The sequence below is a fragment of the Balaenoptera acutorostrata genome, chromosome 2 (assembly GCF_949987535.1).
Source record: "Balaenoptera acutorostrata chromosome 2, mBalAcu1.1, whole genome shotgun sequence".
NCBI classification, from domain to species: domain Eukaryota; kingdom Metazoa; phylum Chordata; class Mammalia; order Artiodactyla; family Balaenopteridae; genus Balaenoptera; species Balaenoptera acutorostrata.
In genome coordinates this window covers 178,369,742-178,395,051 of record NC_080065.1, presented here as the reverse complement: position 1 = coordinate 178,395,051, position 25,310 = coordinate 178,369,742, and the positions used below count along the sequence as shown (strand labels likewise).

Here is a 25,310-nt window from a genome sequence, read left to right as displayed (position 1 = left end):
CACATAATTACCAACTTTTTTGGCTCTTTGATAATACAGGCAAAGCCAGGGGGTGCAGGGGGAATGAGTGAAACAGGTGGAGGAGATTAATAGGTACCAACTTCTGCTGTAAAGTAAATGTCACAGGGATGTAATGCACAGCATGGGGAATATAGTCAATAATATATATTTTTTAAAATTTATTTATTTATTTATTTATTTTTTGGCTGCGTTGGGTCTTCGTTGCTGTGCGCGGGCTTTCTCTAGTTGCATTGAGCGGGGGCTACTCTTTGTTGCAGTGCGCTGGCTTCTCATTGCAGTGACTTCTCTTGTGGAGCACAGGCTCTAGGTGTGCGGGCTTCAGTAGTTGTGGCATGTGGGCTCAGTAGTTGTGGCTCACAGGCTCTAGAGCGCAGGCTCAGTAGTTGTGGCACACGGGCTTAGTTGCTCCAGGGTATGTGGGATCTTCCCGGACCAGGGCTCGAACCCGTGTCCCCTGCATTGGCAGGCAGATTCTTAACCACTGCGCCACCAGGGAAGTCCAGTCAATAATATTGTAATAACTTTGTAGGGTGACACATGGTAACTAGACTTATATGATGTTTTTTGTTTGTTTGTTTTTTCCTTCAATCACACTATGGGGCTTACAGTATCTCAGTTCCCCGACCATAGATTGAACCCGGGCCACAGCAGTGAAAGCCTGGAATCCTAACCACAAGGCCACCAGGGAACTCCCTAGACTTACAGCAGTGATCATTTTGCACCGTCTAAAAGTACTGAATCAGAGACTTCCCTGGCGGTACAGTGGTTAAGACTCCTCGCTTCTGCTGCACAGGGCGCATGTTTGATCCCTGGTCAGGAAACTAGGATTCCTCATGCCGCACGGCGTGGCCAAAAAAATAAATAAATAAAAAATAAAATAAAAATACGGAATCACTGTCTTGTACGCCTGAAACTAATATAGTATTGTAAGTCAATTATACTTCAATTAAAAAATCCAATGTCATTATAAATAAAAATAATCAAATAATAGTAACAGCAAACTTTTTTGCCAAACTTTTTTTTTAAATTATTGAAGTATAGTTAATTTACAATGTTGTGTTAGTTTCAGGTGTGCAGCAAAGTGACTCAATTACACACACATATATTATATATTCTTATACATAAATTCTTTTTCATATTCTTTTCCATTATAGTTTATTGTATGATATTGACTATATTCCCTGTGCACACTTTTTTTTTGACTGCGTTGGGTCTTAGTTGAGGCATGCAGGATCTTTGTTGAAGCACGTGGGATCTTTCATTTCCTTGCTGGGGTTTCTTTCTCTGTAGTTGTAGGGCACAGGCTTCTCTTTAGTTGTGGCGTATGGGTTTTCTCTCTCTGCTTGTGGCACGTGGACTCCAGAGTGCATGGGCTCCGTAGCTTGTGGCACACAGGCTCTCTAGTTGAGGCTCACGAGCTCAGTAGTTGTGGTGCGGGGGTTTAGTTGCCCCCGCCCCAGCATGAGGGATCTCAGTTTCCCGACCAGTGATTGAACCTGCATCTCCTGCATTGGTAGGTGGATTCTTTACCACTGGACCACCAGGGAAGTCCCCTGTGCAAACTCATACTGCTTCCCATGTGCCAGCCCAACGTGAGAACTTTACACCCCAAGTCCTCAGCAACGCCTTAAGACACAAACAGATGAGGGAACTGAGGCACAGAGGGGGCCCAGGAGCTGGGCAGTCTTCCGGCCAGGGCAGTGGTTCCGTGTTCAGGGTTCCTGACCACTGCCTCGAGCTCCTGACCACTGGGCTCTGGCCTCTCCTCGGCTCAGTGTCCCCATCTGTGCGATGGGCTGGTGTCGGGATGTGGTGGGAGGCTCCCCGCTGACCGGGCTGTCGTCTCCTGTCCGTCCCCGCAGCCCCCAAGACGTGCTCCCAGGACGAGTTCCGCTGCAATGACGGCAAGTGCATCGCCCCGAAGTTCGTCTGCGACTCGGACCTGGACTGCTTAGACGGCTCAGACGAGGTGTCCTGCCCCGTGCCCACCTGCGGCCCTGCCAGCTTCCAGTGCAACAGCACCACTTGCATCCCCGAGCTCTGGGCCTGCGACGGCGACCCCGACTGCGAAGACGGCTCGGACGAGTGGCCGCAGCGCTGTGGGGACCCCCAGCCGTCGGTCCCCGCGTGGGACAACAACCCCTGCTCAGCTCTCGAGTTCCACTGCCGCAGCGGCGAATGCATCCACTCCAGCTGGCGCTGCGACCGCGACCCCGACTGCAAGGACAAGTCTGACGAGGAGAACTGTGGTAGGGGCGCCGCACGGGTCCCCTCATCTGTCCCCGGGCTCCCCCAAGTCGGGGGCAGGGGCAGTGCCTTTAGGTGGTTGAATGGTTTCGCATCACATAGCAAGAAAGTCGGTCCCGTTTCATGTTTCTTTCAGTCTTTCCAGTCACATGGAGGACAAGCTATCCTCCGAAGAGCGCTCAGTCTGGAACACTTATTTAATTAATCTCTTTTGCCCAGGGGAGCACACCACAACCTGCAGTATAATTTGGGTCCAGAAAGGATCCTGGGCTCCGGGCCTGGCTGGTGTCGTCCGTGCTGTGTGACCCTTGGCCAGGGACTTAACCTCACTGTGCTGTGGTCTCCTCCCCTGCAGATGGGGCAACAGCGTCGGCCTTTGCGGGCCTCGGTTAGAATCCAGTGCCATCCGATCGAACTTGCTGTGATGCTGCCCAGTGCACAAGTGCTGGCCAGTGTGGCTGTTGCCACTGAAAGATGGAATTCTTAGGTTGATTTCATTTTAACTCATTGAAACTTAAATAGCCACACGTGGTTAGTGACGACTGCGATGGAGACGTGGCCCCGAGTCAGTGCTCCCTGAATCAGGGCCGTTCTTGCACGGCTAGTAGGTCGTTTTCGTCTTTCTGTTTCTTTGGCATCTTTGCCCACATGCACAGTGTTCAGAGTTGCAATTGCTGTATAGGTGTAATTAGACTTTTTATTTTTTTATTATTATTTTTTCCCTTTTCTTTTTGGCCACCCCACATGGCATGCGGGATCTTAGTCCCCGACCAGGGATCGAACCTGCGCCCCCTGCATTTGAAGCGTGGAGTCTCAACCACTGGACTGCCAGGGAAGTCCCGTAATTAGACTTTTTAAAATGTCACCTTTTAAAAACGATTGAAGGGACTTCCAGCGTGCGGAGTCCAGTGCACCCGGCCGGGTTCGGTCCCTGGCCAGGGAACTAGATCCTGCATGCCGCAACTAAAGACCCCATGTGTCGCAACGAAGATCCCGCATGATCCCGCCCGCGGCAACGAAGATCCCACATGCCACAACTAAGACCCGGCGCAGCCAAAAAATAAATAAAACAAAACAAAACAGTTGAAGACTGTATGTGATCGATCGGTTCTAAAACTGAACACCCTGGCAGTCCAGTGGTTAGGACTCCGCTCTTTCACTGCCAAGGGCCGGGGTTCAGTCCCTGGTTGGGGAACTGAGATCCCACAAGCCCCACGGCGAGGCCAAAAATAAAAAATAAATAAGTAAATAAACAAATAAAACTGAACACAAACTCATTTAATCCCCATGACTTGTGAGAGCACGCTTCCCTCATTCTTTACAGATGAGGAAACTGAGGCACAGAAAGGCGGGGTAACCCTCTGAGGACACACACCTGTGAACCCGAACCATCCCTGATCACCCCACCATGTTAACTCTCATCAGAGAGCATGTTTCGCGAGAGTTATGTTCAGTTGTATTTTTTTCCTTAATGCAAAGATAGACACAGGGGTTAAAAATAGGATCATTCTAAATACACAAAGCAAAACAAAAAATAGGATCATTCTCCTCTTTTACCTAGGTCACAGCAGAGCAAGTATCCACTTGAAAATAACGAGCTCCAGACATTTGCATATTTTTAAAAAGGTGGGTGGGGAGGATCATTCTGCCCATAGAGTTATCATCTTTTTTCACTGACCTCCTGAAATCGAATTTTCAAATTGTAAACATTTTTATAGTGAAATGTAACCCATGGGAAAGTGCAGAAAACGTAAGCTTAGAGCTTAGTGAATTAGGGTAAAGCGAAAACCTGTTGGAGGTCAAGGTCTGGACCATGGTTAGAATGACCCTATTCTAGTCATCACGTGTGTCCGCCAAGATTTCATTGTAATGGCCTTTTTAGGTAGTGTCAACTCAAACATGTTTCACGTTTGCAGTGTGAGTCATTTGAAGGGCTGTATGATACTCAGTGGTATTGATATGATTTATCATAACTTACCTGGCCGGGCCTCTGTCTGGGTTGGGACCACATCACTGCTTTTCTGCAGAGAATGGCCTGTTGGGTCTGCCAGCTTTTTAATGAATTTCCTGCATACGAGGACAGACTGGAGAGAAGTCTAAGAAAACGGTTGTGTCAGGGTGCTTTCCTGCCCACTTTCTTATTTTCCACACCTGGCTCTGTCTTTCCCAGCCGTGGCCACCTGCCGGCCTGACGAGTTCCAGTGCTCGGATGGGACCTGCATCCACGGCAGCCGGCAGTGCGACAGGGAGTATGATTGTAAGGACCTGAGCGACGAGCTGGGCTGCATCAATGGTAAGCTCTGCCCCGCCAGGGTCCCAGGCCATGGGGAGATGTGGGGGGACGAGCATGGTGCATCCCAGACAAGGGAGGAGCCTCCTGTGTGTCCTTGGGCAAGTTACTTGACCTCTCTGAGCCTCACTTCCACTTATCTGCCAAATGGGCAAAATGAAAGCACCTGCTTAAGAACTGTGAGATTTAATGCGGTCGGAGTGTACAGAGCTCATGTCTCTGAGCTCAGAGTTACATGCACAGTACGATTCCATGTAAAGCACTTTGCTGAATTTACAACATAGCAGTTCCGCTCCTGGGAAACTTGCACTGGGAGAGAAGCTCTAGAACAGGCAGAGCAGCACTGTCCTAACAGCAAAACACTGGAAGCAACCCGAATGTTCATCAGCAGTAGAATTAATTTAAATATTTATTTATTTATTTATTTATTTATTTATTTATTATGGCTGCGTTGGGTCTTTGTTGCTGTGCACGGGCTTTCTCTAGTTGCAGCCAGCGGGGGCTACTCTTTGTTGCGGTGCGCAGGCTTCTCATTACGGAGGCTTCTCTTGTTGCAGAGCATGGGCTCTAGGCGTACTGGCTTCTGTAGTTGTGGCACACGGGCTCAGTAGTTGCGGCTCACGGGCTCTAGAGCACAGGCTCAGTAGCTGTGGCTTGCAGGCTTAGTTGCTCCCCAGCATGTGGGATCTTCCCAGACCAGAGATTGAACCCGTGTTCCCTGCATTGGCAGGTGGATTCTTAACCACTGCGCCACCAGGGAAGTCCCAACATATATATATATTTTTTAAATTATTTATTTATTTATTTATTTATTTATTTATTTTTGGCTGTGTTGGGTCTTCGTTTCTGTGCGAGGGCTTTCTCTAGCTGCGGCAAGTGGGGGCCACTCTTCATCGCGGTGCGCGGGCCTCACTATCGTGGCCTTTCGTTGCGGAGCACAGGCTCCAGACGCGCAGGCTCCGTAGTTGTGGTTCACGGGCCCAGTTGCTCCGCGGCATGTGGGATCTTCCCAGACCAGGGCTCGAACCCGTGTCCCCTGCATTAGCAGGCAGATTCTCAACCACTGTGCCACCAGGGAAGCCCCCAACATATTTTTTTAATTGTGGTAAAATACCTATAACATAAAATTTACCATCTTAACCATTTTTAAGGGTCAAGTTCAGTAGTGCTAAGTAACCATCACCACCATCCATTGCCAGAACTCTTTTCATCTTCCCAAATTGAAACTCTGTCCCTGTGAAACACTCACTCCCCATCCCCCTCCCCCAGCCCCCGGCACCCACCATTCTATACTTTCTGTCTCTATGAATTTGACTCCTCTAGGGACCTCATGTAAGTGGAATCACACAGTATTTGTCTTTGTGTGACTGGCTTATTTCACTGAGCATGATGTCTTCAATGTACATCCATGTTGTAGCAGGTGTTAGAATTTCCTCCCTTTTTAAGGCTGAATAACATTCTATTGTATGGATGGACCACATTTTGTTTATCCAGTTATCTGTGGATGGATACTTGGGTTGCTTCCACCCCTTGGCTGTTGTGAGTAGTGCTGCTGTGAACAGGGGTATATGGAAATAATTTTAAACGGCACACAGTGGAATACCATACAGCTGAGAAAATGAGGCTACAGCCCTTGTCTGCAGCCCAGGCAAACCTCATAACCTTGGGGTTGGGAGCAAGAAGGAAGTTGCAGGAATTTACTGGGTACAGTTATTATATCATACTCAAAAACAAGCAAAATTCAACAATATATGTTCATTCATACATGTTTGGTAGAATGATTAATGAAAAAATAAGGAAATGGTAAACCCATAATTAAAGACTATCATTACCTCTGGGGGTAGCAGAGAGTAGGGGGACGGGATGGCAAAGACCACTATAATAGTCTCCATCAGGGCCCAATGGTACAGGCCAGATAGTAAGTATTTTCAGCTTTGTGGGCCATAGTCTCAATTACAACTACTGGACTCTGCTATTATAGCGTGAAATCCACCACTGACGGTATGTAAATGAATGGGCAGGGCTGTGTGCCAATAAAACTTTATTTAAACCAACAGGCAGTGGGCCAGAGTTTCCCAGCCCCTGCTCTTGGTGACATTCTAATTCTTAAGCTGAGTGGAGGCTTCACAAGTGTTCAATAATTATTCTGTTTTATTACCAAATACGTTTGCATCTATTCTTGCGTGAATAAGCTATCATATTAATAAAAAGCACCAAGTGGGCTCCTGCTGCCCAGAAGCACCTGATCCTCCTCTGTGGCTCTCATAGTGACTCTGTGTGAGGGACCCAACAAGTTCAAGTGCCAAAGCGGCGAGTGCATCTCCCTGGACAAAGTGTGCAACTCAGTCAGGGACTGCCGGGACTGGTCAGACGAACCCCTCAAGGAGTGCGGTGAGCCCTGGGGTGCGGGCAGCTGGTAGAGCAGGGGTGGGACCCAGATGTGGGTGCAGCAGTGCTGCGAGGGGCTGGCCCACCCAGGCCCACAAGTGCTGTGGGGCGAGACAGATGGGGTGGGGGGTGCTGGGGATAAGTGGATTGGCTTCTAAGCCTTAGTTTTCCCAGCTGTAAAATGGGACAGTAACTGCTCCCACATCCTAGGGCTGCTGGGGATCAAATGATGCAATGTATGTAGTTTTAGGAGTGCTGTGACCCATATTTTGGACTTTATAGGCCATAAGGTCTGTGTCACAGCTCTTCAACTTGGCCATTGTAGCAGAAAAGCAGCCATACAAATGCATACACGTGCATATGAATGCTTGGGGCCATGCTCCAAGGAAACTTTTATTATGGACACAGAAACTTGAATTTCATAGAACTTTTTCATGAAATACCGTTTTGCTTTCGATTCTTATTTTTCTTTTCAACTATTTTTAAATGTAAAAACCCTTCTTAGCTGTGTAAGAGCAGGTGGAGGGCTGGCTTTGGCCCATGCCTGGTATAGAGGGTAAGAACATAGATTCTGGAGCTGAGTGCCCTGGGTTCGAGTCCAGCGCGGTGATCTTGGGCAGGTCATTTAACCTGGCCGTGCCTCAGTTTCCCCAGCTGTAGTTCCCTTGCCTTTAGGGTTGTAGGGAGGATTAAATGGGTTAATATATGTAACTGTAGGAAGTTCTATGTGGTTTTTATTTTTTAATAATTAAAAAAATTGTAATTATGGTTAAAAAAAACCAAAATTTACCATCTTAACCATTTTTAGTGAAGTTCAGTAGTGTTTTAAGTACATTCACGTTGTCGTGCAACCATCACCACCATCCATCTCCGGAACTATTTCATCTTGCAGAACTGAGACTCTGTCCCCGTTAAACACTAACTCCCCCTCCCCCTCCCCCAGCCTCTGCACCCACCATCCTACCTTCTGTCCCTATGAATTTGACTCCAGTAGGGGCCTCGAGGTGGAATAGTGCAGTATTTGTCCTTCTATACCTGGCTTATTTCACTCACTATAACATCCTCGTGGTTCATCCATGGCGTCCCACGTGACAGTGGCTGAGTGCTCTTAGGAGTCATGGCACTTCTGCAGCTGCACAGTCATTGTGGTGATTATAATGATGACGGCGAAATAGCACAGGGTGGCGGGAGAGGGGCGGCTGGAGGCCAGAGTGTGACCGGTCCCCATCCCCCACCTGGCACAGGGACCAACGAGTGTCTGGACAACAAGGGCGGCTGCTCCCACATCTGCAACGACCTCAAGATCGGCTACGAGTGCCTGTGTCCTGAGGGTTTCCGGCTGGTGGACAAGCACAGATGTGAAGGTGATTCCCGAGCCCCGGCCCTTCCCCTGGACATAGGGAAGGTCAAGCCCTCAGCCTCAGTTTTCCCATCCATTAAGTGGGCGTGGGCGCCGTCCCCTCTGCACAGGGCTGGTAGGAGGCCAGGTGCACGGGTCAACTGTCGCTGGCTTGGCTCTCAGAGAGCACTTGCTTCTGGCCTTTGGGGATTAATAATTAAGAAAGAAATCTCAGCTGACGCAGCTTGGCCCTGCTGGCTGTGCCCTGAGGTGAATGGTGAGGTCGGGGTCACTGTTAGAGGTGACACTTGGCTGTTTCCAAGATTTTGTTGGTCAGAGTCCCCGGCCCTGGAGGTCTTCCCCAGAGGGGATGACCTGTCCCCCATTTGCCACTGGGATGCACGGCCTTTGGTCAGAGCCCATGGCTCCATCTGCGCCCCGTGGGGAAGATGCCCCAAATCTCTCTGTGTCCCATTCCGCAGATATCGACGAGTGTCAGGACCCCGACGCCTGCAGCCAGCTCTGCGTGAACCTCGAGGGCAGCTACAAGTGCCAGTGTGAGGAGGGCTTCCAGCTGGAGCCCCTCACCAAGGCCTGCAAGGCCGTGGGTGAGCGCAGGGAGGCGGCGGGAGGGGGAGCGAACATGGTGGGGAATTTTATCATCTGAACTTTGCACCGACTGCAATGACCCTGGGGTAGACCATCTGCTCCTGAGACCTCTGGTGGGTGAACACCACAGCCTAGTTAGGAATCGGGCTAGGGAGCTGCCCACACCTGTCCGGCTTCTCTGAAGACGCAGATCAATCCCGTGGGGGATGGTTTGTAGCCCCCAGTCCCATGATGGGCTTCAGGGCACAAGAAATGGAAAGCCATGGCCTGAATAGCCTGCACCCCTCCAGTAAATCCATTGAAAAGAGACCAAAATATAATTGCTCATAATGAAACAAAACAGTAGAAATCACTGAGTTTCTTCTACCTGACGTTTAGGTTAGAACTGCACCATGCACTAATTCTTAGAATCACCTAAATCAAGGGATCCCATGGTTTTGGAGGCGTAGCTGTCCTGGTGAAGTTGACAGATCACCCAAACATTCTTTGTCTTCTGTCGTGTTCTGCTCTTGCAGTGTGATTCCAAATGAGGGCCAGTTTTGCAGAAATATTTTAGAGCTGTTTCCCCTAGGGCCTCTCAGTCGTCATCCCTTTGACGGCTCCCTGGCTTCCCTCTGTCACATCCCCGTGCGTGAAGCACTCCAGGATTTGAGATTTCATTTTCATCCCATTCTGTAGGGTCAGGTCCCTACAGATGCCATCCCAGCTGGAATGGTGTCGTTGGAAGGGATATTCTGAGGGGGGTCAGTTGTAGAAGGCTCGGTGTGTTGGTGGATATTGATGTCATGGATATAGCACAGCCCCCAGAGTCAAAGTGACCCAGGTTCGAATCCGAGCTCTGCCACCCACTAGCTGTGTGACCTTGGGCAAGTCACTTCCCCTCTCTGAGCCTTAATCCCCTTATCTGTACAGGGAGTTGACAACAGCCCCTGCCTCTTAGGAGTGTGAGGGTCAATGAGAGAAAACTGTAGGAAAAGCACTAAGCAGAATTCCCCGACATTAGGAATCACTCTGTTTACATTTGCCGTTATCATTTCTTCATCTTTATGTTCTTCAATGTAAAATGCTGGGGCCCAGGTGTTTTCAAATGTAGGTTTTACTATTATTCAGCTATGGTGAGGCCAACAGACCAGGAGATGACTGCCACTGAAAAGACAGTTTGTTGCTCACAGATCCCAAGAGGAGGGGACATAGCACACTAAGGGGGGGCCACCCGGGGAAGCAGCAGGAGTGGTCAGAAGGCAGAAGGAGTGAGGGGAAAACCGGGGGTGGGGGAGAGCCTTTATTATGGTTTCTGTGGGAAGGAACAGGCGAGTCTGAATAATTTCAGTGGTCTCTGGGGACTAGATGCTGGCCCTCGTTGTCTGGCACCTGTCCCTGGGGTGACTAGGGAAGGTGGATCGTGGGCAAGAGTGTGAGACCCCAATAAAGGATGTGGTGGGGTGTGGGCTGGTTAGTTTGCATTTGAAGTGAGTCATTTTCCATGTCTAGGAATTGGGAAGCCCTGGGAGAGCCATCCCTCCCCGATCCACAGCAGAACCACTGTGTTAATACCCCAGGCAGGCGTCCTGGTGTCTCCCCTGATTCAGTCAGACCCTGCAGGGTGACAGTGGGGGCCGGGGTCCCTTTCACTCTCCTGAACTCCCCTTCCTGGCTCCCCAGGCACCATCGCCTACCTCTTCTTCACCAACCGCCACGAAGTGAGGAAGATGACTCTGGACCGCAGCGAGTACGCCAGCCTCATCCCCAACCTGAAGAACGTGGTCGCCCTGGACACGGAGGTGGCCAGCAACAGAATCTACTGGTCTGACCTGTCCCAGAAGAAGATCTACAGGTGAGCCTGGGCCCCGCCCCATGCAGCCCCCGTCCCTGAGTGGACTGAGGGCCCCTGGAGCTGACACTCTTCTCCTCTCCCCTCAGCGCCCAGATCAACAGAGCCCCCAGCTTCTCTTCCTACGACACTGTCATCAGCGAGGATCTCCAGGCCCCCGACGGGCTGGCAGTGGATTGGATCCACAGCAACATATACTGGACTGACTCCATCCTGGGCACCGTCTCAGTGGCCGACACCAAGGGTGTGAAGAGGAAGACGCTCTTCCAAGAGGAAGGCTCCAAGCCACGGGCCATCGTGGTGGATCCCGTCCACGGGTGGGTATTCCCAGGGCTGGGGGCACGAAGAACACGGGTGGGGTTCATGAACCGATTAGGGCTCCAGGTATGGGGAGGTTCGTGCTGAGGTAGACCAGACTGAGCTGGGTGCGGGCTATCCCGAACCCCAGGATGCTCTCGATGTCAGAAAAGAACAGGGCCCAGAATGTGGGCCTCCCCACCCATCCTATGGGGGCCCTGGGGGTCGATGCCCCACCATGTCTGCTGTGTCACCTGAGGTGGAATCAGACCCTGAAAAGCCCTGCCCTATGGAATAGAATCCAAAATCAGAGATTAAATACTGATTTAAATTGATATTAGAGGGACTTCCGGGCGGTCCAGTGTTTGGGATTCCGTGCTTCCACTGCAGGGGCCGTGGGTTCAATCCCTGGTAGGGGAACTAAGATCCCAGTGCCGGGAGGTGCGGCAAAAAAAAAAAATTTATATTAGAAATGAACACTTGTTAGAAGTTAGAAATTTAAATTCCGATGTAGTATTATGCGGCAGAGTATCCTACACTAAGACAGGATTGCAGAGATGTTTAAAAACGCTCTGGGACAGTGTTAGCCGACTGACAGTTTTCAGGAGGGGAGTGAAGATCACTGCCCGTGGATCACCCTTCTAGGGGTCTGCAGGCCCCGTGGCTGACTCAGCAGCTCCAGTGTCCCCAGGGACCCGTGTCCCCTGGCGGAAAGACTCTGTCCTCTGTCCCACATACCCTGCACCTGTAGCACACACCAGCTGCCCCGGTACATCATGTGTGGCATTTCACAACCCCAGGATGGGCAGGATTTCTGGCTGCAATAACTGGAGAAAAGGGAGCATTGGGCCTCAGGGAGAAAATGTTGGCAAAGGCGCACTTGGCTGTCCTTGCATGGTGTCTGTGGCTCAGAACGGACAGACCCCCCTTGGGGTGAAGGTGGGCGTGTCAGGTCCTCATCAATCAAGACTAATGCTCTCATTTGGTGGAGGGTCACCCGGTCCACCCTACTTCCAGCAGAGAAGGACACCCTCGCAGACACCCTCCACTTATTATTATTATTATTTATTTTTAAATATTTATTTATTTGGCTGCGCCAGGTCTTAGTTGCAGCACGCGGACTTCTTAGTTGCGGCATGCATGTGGGATCTAGTTCCCCGACCAGGGATTGAACCCGGGCCCCCTGCATTGGGAGCGGGGAGTCTTACCCACTGGACCACCAGGGAAGTCCCACACGCTCCACTTAGATGCGTGTTGTGTGCTCTGCTATTGATTGATTGATTGCCTCACTGCATGGCTTGTGGGATCGTAGTTCCCTCAACCAGGGGTCAAACCCATGCCTGGAAGCTCAGAGTCTTAACCACTGGACCGCCAGGGAGTCCCCAAGTGCTCTGCTTTTGTGTTTCTTACCCCCCCCCCGCCCCAGTAGCATGGAATTCTCTCCCCGACCTGGCTCTTTCATTTGGCCTGTGGGTTTCCTTCCCTGCCAACCCGATGGGCCATGATTTATTTAAACTGTTCTCCAGCCCCTGGAAATTTAGGTTTTTACCCCCCTGCCTCATACAAAGTAGCCATGAATACATTTGAAGGCCTTTGAAGGTGAGTTGCTGCAGTTTATCTGCAGGGTGACATTCTAGAATTTGGATTACTAGGTCTGAGGGTACATACATGGACATAGCCTCAAATTGTCCTTCCAAGCAAACACTGTGATACTGACCCTCCCGCCAGAGGTGCACCCTAGGACCCGTTTCCCCACACTCTCACCAAAGGGTTTTCCATCTTTGTAATCATGATGGGGAGGGTGTATTCCAGGGTAGTTTTAATATGTATTAGGTCACTTGCGAGTTAGCCTGAGCATCTCTTCAGATGTTTAAAAGTCCTTGGAGGGACTTCCCTGGCGGTCCAGTGGTTAAGACTCCGAGCTGCCACTGCACTGGGCACAGGTTAGATCCCTGGTCGGGGATCCTGCATGCTGCAGGATATGGCAAAAATAAATAAATAAATAAAATAAGATAAATTAAGATTTAAAAAAGAAAGAAAATAAAAGCCCTTGGAGATCCACTTGCAAGTATGGATCCAAAAGAATCGAAAGTAGGCACAGAAACAGATGTTTGTACACCCGTGTTCTTGGCAGCATGATTCACAGTAGCCAAGTGTCCATCTGCAGAGGATTAGATGAACAAAATGTGGTATATGCATACAGTGAAACTTCATTCAGCCTTAAAAAGGAAATCTGACACCTGCTACAACATGGATGAACCTTAAGGACATTACGCTTAGTGAAATAAGCCAGTCACAAAGGGATAAATACTGTATGATTCCACTTATACGAGGTCCCTAGAGGAGTCAGATCCATGGAGACAGAAAGTAGGAGAGTGGGTGTCAGGGGCTGGAGGAGATGGGTGGGGAGTCAGTGTTTAATGGGGACAGAGTTTCAGTTTGGGGAGAAAAGAAAGTTCTAGAGATGGAGGGTGGTGATGGCTACACAGCAGTGTGAATGTACTTAATGCCACTGAATTGTATACTTAAAAATGGTTAAATGCTAAATTTTATGCTATGTGTGTTTTGCCACAATTTTAAAAATCTCTTTGTGTGTGTGTGTGTATATATACATGTATGTATATGTAGCTGTGTGTGTGTATATATATATATGTATGTATTTAAAAAGCAAAAAAATTACCCCCCGCAAAAAATTTATGAAAGCCCTTAGAAAGCAGTGTTCAGGGTGCAGATTGCAGGGCCCCAGTCCCAACACTGGAATGAAAACCTCCCTTTGTTCTCAAAGGTCGCCCAAATCCTGCCAGGTCTCACCAGGTGTGGGCCTTGAGGGCAGCAAGGTCAGGGAAGCAGAAAGAACCCATCCAGGGTCTCCCCAGAACCGACTGGGAGTCCTGGCCTGGCTGCTTCAGGGGCAAGCAGCTCTTCCGGGTGGGCAGAGCCTCCCTCCCTGATATCTTCCTGTCTGTCCTTCCCACTGTCCCACCAGCTTCATGTATTGGACGGACTGGGGAACCCCCGCCAAGATCAAGAAGGGGGGCCTGAATGGCGTGGACGTTTACTCGCTGGTGACGGAGGACATCCAGTGGCCCAATGGCATCACCCTGGGTATGTTGGGGGCACAGTGGTCCAGGGGGGGTCAGGCACAGTCTGGAAGAGAGGAAATGGCCACGGGCCTCCCTGAGATTTTATAACCTGAAACTCAGCTCCCATTCCCCCACATACCTGCATGCGGTTCAGGCTCACACGTTGGGGTGGAGATGGGGGCGGGGTCTGAAGTGCTTTTCTGGGCGCGTCTCTGCTGGGTCCTTGGGGGTCTCCCACCTGTGGGGAGCAGGGTGCCCAAGCCCCAAGCACTGCCCCCCGCATCACGTGTGACCACTCCTTGTCCCCCCCATCTTGGATTCTAGATCTTTCCAGCGGCCGCCTGTACTGGGTCGACTCCAAGCTGCACTCCATCTCCAGCATTGATGTCACCGGGGGCAACCGGAAGACCGTGCTGGAGGACGAGAAGAAGCTGGCACACCCCTTCTCCTTGGCCATCTTTGAGGTGGGGGCCGGGGGCAAGCGGGAATTCACGGTCAAGCGCTGCTGACTGAACATCACTTACATACAAGGCGCGAGCGCTCCCGCTAACAGGTCCACACACATCATGTAGTCGTTCAAGCCCAGACTAGGTCAGAAAACTGCCGGTGACCATGAAGAGGTCTTAGACCAGGAATTAGGGATTTCCCTGGCAGTCCAGTGGTTAGGACTTAGCGCTTCCACTGCAGGGGACCCGGCTTCCATCCCTGGACGGGGAACTAAGATCCCTGCAAGCCGTGAGTCAAGGCCAAAACAAAAGGATGCTGCTCAACACCCTACAAGAGAAGGGGGGCCACCGCGAAGGCGTATGTGGCCCTAAATAGCACCCCAGTGGGGAAACTCTGCTCTAAAGAATGTTGCTGTACAGTTGACCCTTGAACAACGTGGGGTTTGGGGCGCTGACGCTTCACACAGTTGAAAATCTGAGTATAGCTTAGAGTCGGTCCTCCGTATCCAGGGTTTGTTGGTATCTGTAGTTCCACATCCGTGGATTCAACCAGCTGGGAATCGTGTATTTACTATTGAAAAAAATCCACGCAGTTCAAATGCATGTTGTTCAAGGGTCAACTGTATTCGTAAACCCATGTTCAAGCAGCACGATCCACAAAAGCCGAGAGTTGGAAGCAACCCAAGTGTCCATCAATGGATGACTGGATAAACACAATGTAGTCCATCCATCCAATGACATATTATTCAGCCTTAAAAAGGAAGGAGATTTTGACCCCTGCTATAACATGGATGAACCTTGGGGACATTATGCTCAGTGAAATAAGCCAGGCACAAAAAGACAAACTGTACGATTCCACTCATTTGAGTCCCTAGAGGAGTCAGATTCATAGAGACAGAAAGTAGAATGGTGGGCGCCAGGGGCTGGGGGAGGGGGAGGGGGATGGGGAGTGAGTGTTTCATGGGGACAGAGTTTTAATTTGGGAAGATGAAAAAGTTTTAGAGATGGATGGTGGTGACACAACAATGCGAATATACTTAATGCCACAGAACTGGATACTTAAAAATGGTTAAGATGATAAATTTTACATAATGTGTATTTTACACAATTATTATTATTATTATTATTATTATTATTATTTTGCCGCGCTGCTCGGCATGTGAGATCTTAGTTCCCTGATCACGGATCGAACCTACGTCCCCTGCACTGGAAGCGTGCAGTCTTAACCACTGGACTGCCAGGGAAGTCCCCAAAAATTAAAAATTTTTTAAAGAAAAAGAAAAAAGAAATGATGCTACCACCCAGCACTGCTTGTTCCCCAGAGGACCCCAATAACTTTAAGGGGTGTGGAGACAGTGGTCTGTGTCACAGCCCCATGGTTGATGGGATCTGTCATTTTCCTTAACGCTCTTGTAGGATAAAGTATTTTGGACGGATATTGTCAATGAAGCCATTTTCAGTGCCAACCGCCTCACGGGCTCGGACATTAATTTGATGGCAGAAAACCTGCTGTCTCCAGAGGACATCGTCCTTTTCCACAACCTCACGCAGCCCAGAGGTAAAGATGGGATGGCCACCCCCACCTCCTTGTCCCTGCTGGCACTCTGGAATTTTCTAGAAATTTTCTGACCTCGTTCTCACCCTGCCTCCCTGCCTTTTCCACCGCAGGGGTGAACTGGTGTGAGAGGACTGCCCTCCGCAACGGTGGCTGCCAGTACCTGTGTCTGCCAGCCCCGCAGATCAACCCCCACTCGCCCAGGTTCACCTGTGCCTGCCCTGACGGCACGCTGCTGGCCAAGGACATGAGACGCTGCCTTGCAGGTGGGGGCACCAGTCTGCCTTCTGCCACCCTTGTGGGTCGGCCCAGCAGCCAGACCTTCCTGACCCTCACTTTGCTCATCCATCAAATGGGAGAGCGAGGCCCCAGGAGGCCCTTGTAAGGCCTTTCTCAAATGCTGGGCGCATCAGCACTGTGCCTGGCAGGGAGATGGACTCAGTTCACCTGTAAGGTCTAGTTCTCTCTTTCCCAGACCTCTTGGGTGGGGGACGGACTGATTTTATTTATTTATTTATTATAAATTTATTTATCTTGTTTATTTTTGGCTGCATTGGGTCTCTGTTGTTGCACGCGGGCTTTCTCTAGTTGCGGCGAGCGGGGGCTACTCTTTATTGCGGTGCGCGGGCTTCTCATTGTGGTGGCTTCTCTTGTTGCGGAGCACGGGCTCCAGGCGCGCGGGCTTCAGTAGTTGTGGCGCACGGGCTCTAGGGCGCAGGCTCAGTAGTTGTGGCGCACGGGCCCAGTTGCTCCGCGGCATGTGGGATCTTCCCGGACCAGGGCTCTAACCTGTGTCCCCTGCATTGGCAGGTGGACTCTTAATGACTGCCTGCGCCACCAGGGAAGCCCGGGACTGATTTTAGATGCAGACACTGAGGGAGAAGGTGGCCCCCTTTTGATTCTCCTCATCCTCAGAGAAAGTCTCTATTTGAGGCCAGTGTGTCTATAACACTTACGAATCTTCCTTTTGAAAAACAACGTGTAATATAATAACATAGATATTAGTGGGTTTGTATTTTCACTGCGTTTATCTTCAGTTATTTCTTTGTGGCCCATGGCACTTGCTTCCTACCCGTTGTCATCAGCAGCGCAGCTATCAGCAGGGCTCAGGCTGCAGGGCACTCAGGAACTGTTTATTCTTTCAGCGACTGAACCTGCAGTGACCACCTGGAGGCCCTCCACGGTCAACTCGACAACTGTGGGGCTGAAGCGCACAGCCAGTCCTGAGCTCACCACGGCAGAGTCAGTGACGATGTCCCAACAAGGTAAAGGCTGGGGTCACCCTGGCCCCGGTTCATTGATATGAGCATGTTGGTGAAGAGACAGAGTGGATTTAGTCTTGGCTCCTTTTCTCACTGTCTCTGGCATGGCCTGTACATCTCTGAAGCCTCAGTTTCCCTACCTATAAAATGGAGCTAATAACAGTGCCCACCCACGTTCCTGGAATAGTGGGGATCACATGGGCTTTTTCAGGTGCCTGCCCAACAGGGCCAGGACTAGCATGAGGCAGGTCAGGCACTCCCTGGGGCAGCATCTAAAGGGTGCACAGGGACTTCCCTGGTGGTCCAGTGGGTAAGACTCTGAGCTCCCATTGCAGGGGGCCTGTGTTTGATCCCTGGTCAGGGAACTAGATCCTGCATCCCACAACTAAGAGTTTGCATGCCGCAACTAAAGACCCCCTGCAGGCCACAACTAAAGAAAGACCCACCCCTGCATGCCACAACTGAAGATTTTGCATGCTGCAACTAAAAGATCCTGCATGTGGCAACGAAGATCCCGTGTGCCGCAACCAAGACCCGGCACAGCCAAATAAATAAATAAATAAATAAATATATATATATATTTTTAAAAATTAATTAATTAATTAAATTAATTTATTTATTTTTGGCTGTGTTGGGTCTTCGTTGCTGCGCGCGGGATTTCTCTAGTTGCGGTGAGCAGGGGTTACTCTTCGTTGTGGTACGCGGGCTTCTCATTGCAGTGGCTTCTCTCATTGTGGAGCACAGGCTCTAGGCATGTGGGCTTCAGTAGTTGCGGCACGTGGGCTCAGTAGTTGTGGCTCATGGGCTCTAGAGCACAGGCTCAGTAGTTGTGGCACACGAGCTTAGTTGCTCCGCAGCATGTGGGATCTTCCCGGACCAGGGCTCTAACCCGTGTCCCCTGCATTGGCAGGCGGATTCTCAACCACTGCGCCACTGGGGAAGCCCTAAATAAATATTTTTAAAAAATAAGTAAATAAAGGGGGCACCAAAAACCCCAAGATTCAAATAATATTTTAATGCAGTATTTTTAAAAAAAATCAAATCCTCAAACTACGGCGTGTGCGGTCAGCCACCTGTTCTAGTAAATAAAGTTTGCTCGGAGCCAGGGTCTCAGTGAGGCAGGATCTTGCAAAGTGTATAGTCAGATCCTGTTTTCCTAAAAATTTTGCTATTTTGGTCACCATGAGGTATTGGCATTAATTTTTCTTTTCTTTTCTTTTTTCTTGGCCACGCCGTGTGACTTGTGGAATCTTAGTTCCTCGACCAGGGATTGAACCCGGGCCCTCAGCAGTGAGAGCGCGGAATCCTGACCATTGGGCCACCAGGGAATTCCCGTTGGCATTAATTTTGATTTTTAAAAACAATGCAGGGGCTTCCCTGGTGGTCGGAGATCTAAGATCCAGCATACCGCACGGTGTGGCCAAAACAGGAAAAAAACAAAAAAACAATGCATTATAATATTACTGGTTTACTGAGTTTTGGGGGGACCCCTTTAAATTTAGTGCCTGGGGCGAGTCCCTCTCTCTCCTCATCTTAGCCCGCCCTCAAGGTCATGATCTACCTCCCCAGCTGGAGGAGGTGAGAGCTGGGCTCTCAGTGAATTGGAGCCCACCATTTGCTGCTTTGTCCAGCAGAGGGCGCCCGACCCTGTTTTTGAGCAGCCCGGAAACAGAGCTCAGACTTTTCTGGCCGGGGAAAAAAAAAGGCACATCAGCAAGTTTCAGACTTTTTTTTTTTTTTTTTTTCCCTCAGAGTAGCTGAATCCTTTGTTCAACCATAAAGGAGATAAAACAGGAACTCTATGGTTGAGGGAGGCCCAGAACCCTTCTCACTTGAAGGACCACTGCTTAAAAAACCATTTCACAGATGGGCCCGTCCAGGGCTTCTCGAATTTGGCAAAGGAGCCCTTTTAAGGGAAAACTTTTTCAAGGACACCGATGCTGCTGCCCTAAATTATTTTTGTGACAAGGTTTCTTAAATATGCGCAAATGTAAAACTGCATGTAAACTCTGTCCACAACATGTGCGACAGCGGATTGAATTAAAACCCAGAGGGATATGAACACAACCGGAGACGGTCATCACTGTTCCCTGGCATATGTGTGGCTTGTGCAGTCTTCCCAGCTCACTGGCCTGCTTGTAGGCCTTTAAACTTTCACTTGCACGGGCCCTCACGTTGTCCGGCCCAGGTGCACGGGCGTGGTTATATAATGAGGTTTCCCCCCCCCTCCAATATTTCTTATTAGGCGGGGACAGCCGGCACAGGACTGTGGGGCTTTGGTGCGATGCAGCCCAGGCACTGGGATTGCTGAGCATTACGGGGACAGAAGTTGGCCCCTGCCCCATCCAGAATAGGCTCCTTGTCATCAAATGCAGAAGCAGGTTGAAAAAGTCCACCAGTGACCTCACCAGCCACTGGGAATCTGTATCTGTAGGCGTTGGTCTCAGGGGCCAGCAGCCCCTTCCCCAGTGCCTTGTAATGTGAGGCTAAAGGACCCTCTTAAATTTGCCCCAAATCCCATAAGCCCAATTGCTAACAAGCGAGGCCCTGGAGGAAGCCAGCCGGCTCCTCTCACACCTGGGAGACGCTCCAAGTTCCTCTGAATGTTGAGGACACTGAGAAATGTCAGGCATTCTCCTTTGCGGGTTGTCATCATACACCTGCTGTGTTTTCCCGCCCCTCACTGGGGATCTGGGCCTCACCTTCTCCCTTCTCCCTCGCAGTCCTGGCTGATGTTGCCGGCCGAGCGGACGCGGAGAGGCCCCAGGGCGTGGGTGCTCTGTACATCGTCCTCCCAATCGGTAAGCCTGTGGCCGGTCCTCCCCTGGTTCCCGGTTTCCTGCAAAATGATCTCCGTGCCCAGTAAGCCAGTCTGGTCCACCTTTCCTCCAGGAATGGGGTGGCCCTGCTGCGTGTCCTGTTCATCACTGGGCCCCCCTTCCTAGCTTCATTTACTTAACAAATATAGTTGAGCGCCTACTGTATACCAAGATTGCTTCCGGGCACTGGGGACCCAGCCCTGAAAGAAACAAACATTCCCCCCCCCCACTCGGAGCTGACGGTGAGCAGAGTGGGGCAGTCGATGTGTCACGTGGGGGAAGTGGGGCTGGGCCAGGGTCCCCGGTGTGAGTATGGGCGGCCTCACCAACACCCAAGGGATGGGAGGGCAACCAGGAGGCGTGCCTCCTGGTGAGCGGTTCTCTTGCAGGGGGCAGTTTGGAGATTTCTGCTTTCCCGCCCTCACCCATCAATCATGGCTTGGTCAGCATCACACCCATTTTTCCTTTTCGAAAAAAATCCTTTCAAGGTGTCCCTTCACAGAGATGAGAGATCTAAGTGCCCAACAGCTGTCCGCTATGGGTTGGCGGCTGGGTCCCTTACCTTCCTTGGGGCTGCCGGGGGCCCAGCAGAGCCTGAGTCTCTCCCACCCTCTGGGCCAGAATATTTTTCAGACCTGGGCCGGGTGAGCCCTTGGCTGTTCCCTGGACCTGGGGGAGGGGGTAGGGAGGGGACAGGAAGCGCCACCCCAAGGCCCACCATAAAGGCTGCAAAGAGGGATCCAGCCCCACCCAAGGTCAAACAGAACCAGAGTGCACTGTGGCCCCGTAGGCAGAGAACAGCGGCGGCTCGCATGTGACTAATCATGCAAAAAAACTGGAAGAATTGACAATAGTTGGGTATTCGGAGGGTGGGGCAGTCAGAGTGGTCTTCAAGCCAGAGATTTGTTATGCTCATAGATAGAATTTTTTTTTTTTTACAACGGGCTTTAAATGCGGAATAAAAGCATTTACGAGTTGAAAGGGCCTGGCGGCTGGAGGCAGCACCTCTCCCCTCTCCCTGCAGCGCTGCTCATCCTCCTGTGCTTCGGGACCTTCCTCCTCTGGAAGAACTGGCGGCTTAAGAGCATCAACAGCATCAACTTTGACAACCCTGTGTACCAGAAGACCACGGAGGACGAGGTCCACATCTGCCGCAGCCAGGATGGCTACACCTACCCCGCGGTGAGCCGCGCCCCTGGGGACCTCGCTGGTGCCCGTGCGTCCGTCCGTGTGTCTGTCATGCCTCCTCAGGGCCAGGTCCTCCCCGGAGAGCAGACATTCTCACGGTGCGGGGACGGGGCCAGAGGATGAGCAAAAGGATCGTAGGTTCGAGGGTGAAAGCCAGAAGCGGGGTGGAGAGTGGTTTGTGGGTCTGGGAGGGAGGGGGTGCAACTTGAGGTGGCCAGGAAGGCTTCCCTGAGCAGGGAGTGTACGGTGTGCAGAAGGCCCCGCCTGTGCAAAGGCCCTGTGGCGGAGCCCTGCCTGGTGTGTCTGAGGAGCAAGGAGGCCACCAGTGTGACCGGAATGGAGAGGGTGGGGGAGGGTGGGAGGGGCCGGGGCAGATGGAGCAGCACCCATGGAATGCGGTGGGAGCCACGGAGCCGCACGAGCAGACGCGGTGGTCACGGCGCTCCCTGCCGGCTGTGAGGGAGCAGGCTGGGGCCAGGTTGAGGAGCTCCGAGACCCCGGGGGGGAGGCCACTGTGCGGGTCCAGCGGGCGACGCGGGGGGCTGGTTGGCTGGAGGGGCCAGGAGGGAGTGAGGCGTAGGTGGCCGCTGGCCATGTTTACTGGATGTTGGACTGATGGTTTCCGGTGTTTACCGTTTTGTTGACAGAGACAGATGGTCAGCCTAGAGGATGACGTGGCGTGAGCTGCTGCCTCAAGTCCCGTCCCTTCCCGGAACCTGCCGCTGGTCACTCGCTGGCAGGAAGAACACTTTCTCCCCGGACCCTTGACCTGCCCCAAACCCTTCCTGAGACCTCGGCGCCAAAAGCAGTGCTGGTGGCTGCAGCCCCGGCGCCCGTCTGCCTTGTCTGCCAAAGCTTTGTTTTATATATTTATTTGTTTGGGAGGCAGAACAGGCTTCCGACAGCGCCCACGGAACGGGTTTGGGTTGCATTTTTTCTTTCTTTACGCTGAAAGGAAAAGAGGAGGAAGGCGGACGAGCTGGGGGATGTTTCCGAGCTTCTCTCCTCCTTGACGTGCTCTTCCCCTGAGGGAATGATGGACGGAGGGACACGGAGCGGGAAAGCTAGTGGCTTTGAACGCACCAGAGCAGTTGCTACCAACGGGGTCCCGGGTAGCTGCTGCTTCACCTGCCCTCTAGCTCGAGCCCCACACTCAGGACTGAACGTGTTTACCTCTGCCTGCCGAGCCTGATGGGATGGTCAGAGTTGGCCTTTGCTCTGCCACCCACAGGTCAGGATCAAACTAGGGTTTTCCAAGCTGGGTTTGCCCTCCCCTTATGCTGGGGAAGGGCCCCTGGTGATGGCTGGATCCAGCCTTCTGGGGGTGGCACCCGCTGAGCCCTATTCATTCACCAAAATCCCGGCCATCCCCAGGGAAAACCTGAGCCACCCGTCACCCTTAATATGTATTAAGTGCCTGAGACCCCATTGCCTTGTGCGTGAAGATAGGTGGCTCCGACCTCTAACTGTGTCCCTCTGTCTGGGTGTGGGTGTCTGGACCCCAGCCCTGCCCCTTGCACTTTTTCAGTTTAGTTGTACACTGTGTAAAGTCGACAGTCTATTATTATTTTGCACTGCTTTCCGTTCTGGTTCTGTTCTGGCTGGAGAGAGTCCAGGTCGGTGATGGTGCAGACCTGGCCCCTCTCCCAGCACGTAGGGAGACGTGCATGAGGAGGAAAGGGGCGGCTTGATCACGACTTCAAAGCCAAGATCAAGATCGAGACTATCTGGCTAGTGTTTCCACTTCTGTGCAGATGCCCCCGAGCTGTTCATTTCCCCAATAAGCTGGTCATGGTTGGCGGGGGATCCATCTGAAACGTGCATGGCAGGTCCGCCCTGTAGGATATGCTCCTGGCTCGGGCATTTTGCAGGACTTATTAAACCAGAATGCTTTCTGAAATTGACACACGTATCGCATTTATGACCACAGAGTGGGGGGCGGTGGGGGGGTCAGCCTCCCACGGAGACTCTCTGAGGGGACTGTCTGCTGTACAACCACAGAACACGGCGGCCCTGCAGGAGGCTGTGAACACCTTTTCTCTTTCTGAAGCGTGTAAATAGATCCCCGGGCAGACAATGGGAGCTTTTTGTTATGTTTGCACTTTGTATATTTGTTGAAACATTTATCACTTATATGTATATAAAAAAAGATCTATTTATTTTTGCAAACCCTGGTTGCTGCATTGGGGGAAACTGTCTCTGAGATGCCTCGTCTTTCTGTACAAAAAGATTATTCGCACGTGCTGTGCGCAACGCTCTTCAGGAGAATCAGGTCTGTGTTGTATATATGGGTTGCTTTTCCGGGATGGGTATTGCTTTTTAAACCACTGTATAGAATGTTTTTATAGCCTGAATGTCTCACTGTGATCGATTAAATTTCTTAAAGTATTTGGCTAAACCAGAAGTGCTTTCTTCCTCTGTTCTCTGGCTCCCTCCATCTGTTGAGGGACTCGACTCCCCGGGAGAAGGATCTGGAAAGGGAACATCTCCCCAGAGCTCCAGCAGGCTGCAGGCTCTGGGGGATGTGCTCAGCTGGGGAGCAGCTCTGCTGGGTGCTTCCCTGAGTTGGGGTTTTGCTAAATTTCCTGCTTGTTCATTCATTCAACGAACAATGGGCACCTGTTGTGTGCCAGGTCCTGTTCTAGGCGTGTGGGACACTGCAGTGAATAAGAGTCCATGCCCTTGGGACTTCCCTGGAGGGTCCAGTGGTTAAGACTCCACGCTACCAATGCAAGGGGCGGGGGTTCGATCCCTGGTCAGGGAGAGCTAAGATCCCATATGCCGTGTGTCACGGCCAAGAAAAAAAAAAGTTATATATATTAAAAAAAAAAAGTGTGCCCTCAAGGAGATGACATTTTAGAAGAAGAAACAGATAGAAAAAATTATATTTTACAAGATTATTCTGGAAGAATATTAAAAAGGATAATGAGACAGAGAACTGACTGTCAGGAGGCTTTTTTATGTTGGGGGGTGTCAGGGAAGGATTCTCCTGAATTTAGTCCTATTAAATTCGTTGCTAAGATAGAAAAAAATCGAGAGATTTCACAACACAAATCCAAATAATCATAAATTCAGGTGACTCTGGCTACGTCGGGGAAACATTTGGCCAGAGCCATGGGTGTCAGGGCACGTGGGCTGCAGTCCACCTCAGTCCCCTACACCCTCATTCTCTTGTGCAGCCCAGCTTTACCCGAGTCTGGGCCTCGAGGGCATCTCAGACCCCCGCCTTAGGGCATGGCAGTCAGGCCACACATAGTCCTGGCATGTCAACTGGGGAACAGTCAGGAACACAGCAGGTCACTGGGTAGAAAAAAACAATACAGGGACCTAAGCATAACACACCAAGTGGGCAAATCATAATGAGATGCCACCTCACACCCATTAGGATGGCTGTAATAAAAAACAAAAAACAGAAGACAACGAGTGTTGGCGAGGGTGTAGAGAAACTGGAACCTTCGTACATTGTTGGTGGGAATGTAAAATGGTAAAGGCACAGTGGAAAAAGAGTATGGCGGCTCCTCAAAAAATTAAAAGTAGGACCTCAAATTTTTTAAATTAAAAACAGAACTATTGGGGCTTCCCTGGTGGCGCAGTGGTTGAGAATCTGCCTGCCAATGCAGGGGACACGGGTTCGAGCCCTGGTCTGGGAAGATCCCACATGCCGCGGAGCAACTAAGCCCGTGAGCCACAATTACTGAGCCTGCGCATCTGGAGCCTGTGCTCCGCAACAGGAGAGGCCACGATAGTGAGAGGCCCGCGCACCGCGATGAAGAGTGGCCCCCGCTTGCCACAACTAGAGAAAGCCCTCGCACAGAAACGAAGACCCAACACAGCCATAAATAAATAAATAAATAAAATTTAAAAAAAAACAAACAAAAAACAGAACTATTGGGACTTCACTGGCGGTCCAGTGGTTAAGACTTCACGCTTCCACT

The 25,310-nt window shown here is 51.0% G+C and overlaps 1 protein-coding gene across 2 annotated transcripts in view; it reads left to right on the top strand.

The window, feature by feature from the left end:
• The window catches only part of LDLR (low density lipoprotein receptor), a 37,809-nt gene extending 14,036 nt beyond the window's left edge, over window positions 1–23,773 (top strand). The window contains exons 4-18 of one of the 2 annotated variants that reach the window (XM_028163270.2): window positions 1,884–2,270; window positions 4,439–4,561; window positions 6,827–6,949; window positions 8,191–8,310; window positions 8,768–8,893; window positions 10,557–10,728; window positions 10,815–11,042; window positions 14,009–14,127; window positions 14,430–14,569; window positions 15,968–16,109; window positions 16,220–16,372; window positions 17,252–17,371; window positions 20,092–20,169; window positions 21,212–21,369; window positions 22,023–23,773. In XM_028163270.2, coding sequence (XP_028019071.2) covers window positions 1,884–2,270; window positions 4,439–4,561; window positions 6,827–6,949; window positions 8,191–8,310; window positions 8,768–8,893; window positions 10,557–10,728; window positions 10,815–11,042; window positions 14,009–14,127; window positions 14,430–14,569; window positions 15,968–16,109; window positions 16,220–16,372; window positions 17,252–17,371; window positions 20,092–20,169; window positions 21,212–21,369; window positions 22,023–22,058 — 2,225 coding nt within the window. In that variant the 3' untranslated portion in view covers window positions 22,059–23,773. The remainder of the gene's footprint in view (window positions 1–1,883; window positions 2,271–4,438; window positions 4,562–6,826; window positions 6,950–8,190; window positions 8,311–8,767; window positions 8,894–10,556; window positions 10,729–10,814; window positions 11,043–14,008; window positions 14,128–14,429; window positions 14,570–15,967; window positions 16,110–16,219; window positions 16,373–17,251; window positions 17,372–20,091; window positions 20,170–21,211; window positions 21,370–22,022) is intronic. The other variant, XM_057540541.1, reaches the window with a different exon arrangement.
• Window positions 23,774–25,310: the final 1,537 nt, after the last annotated feature.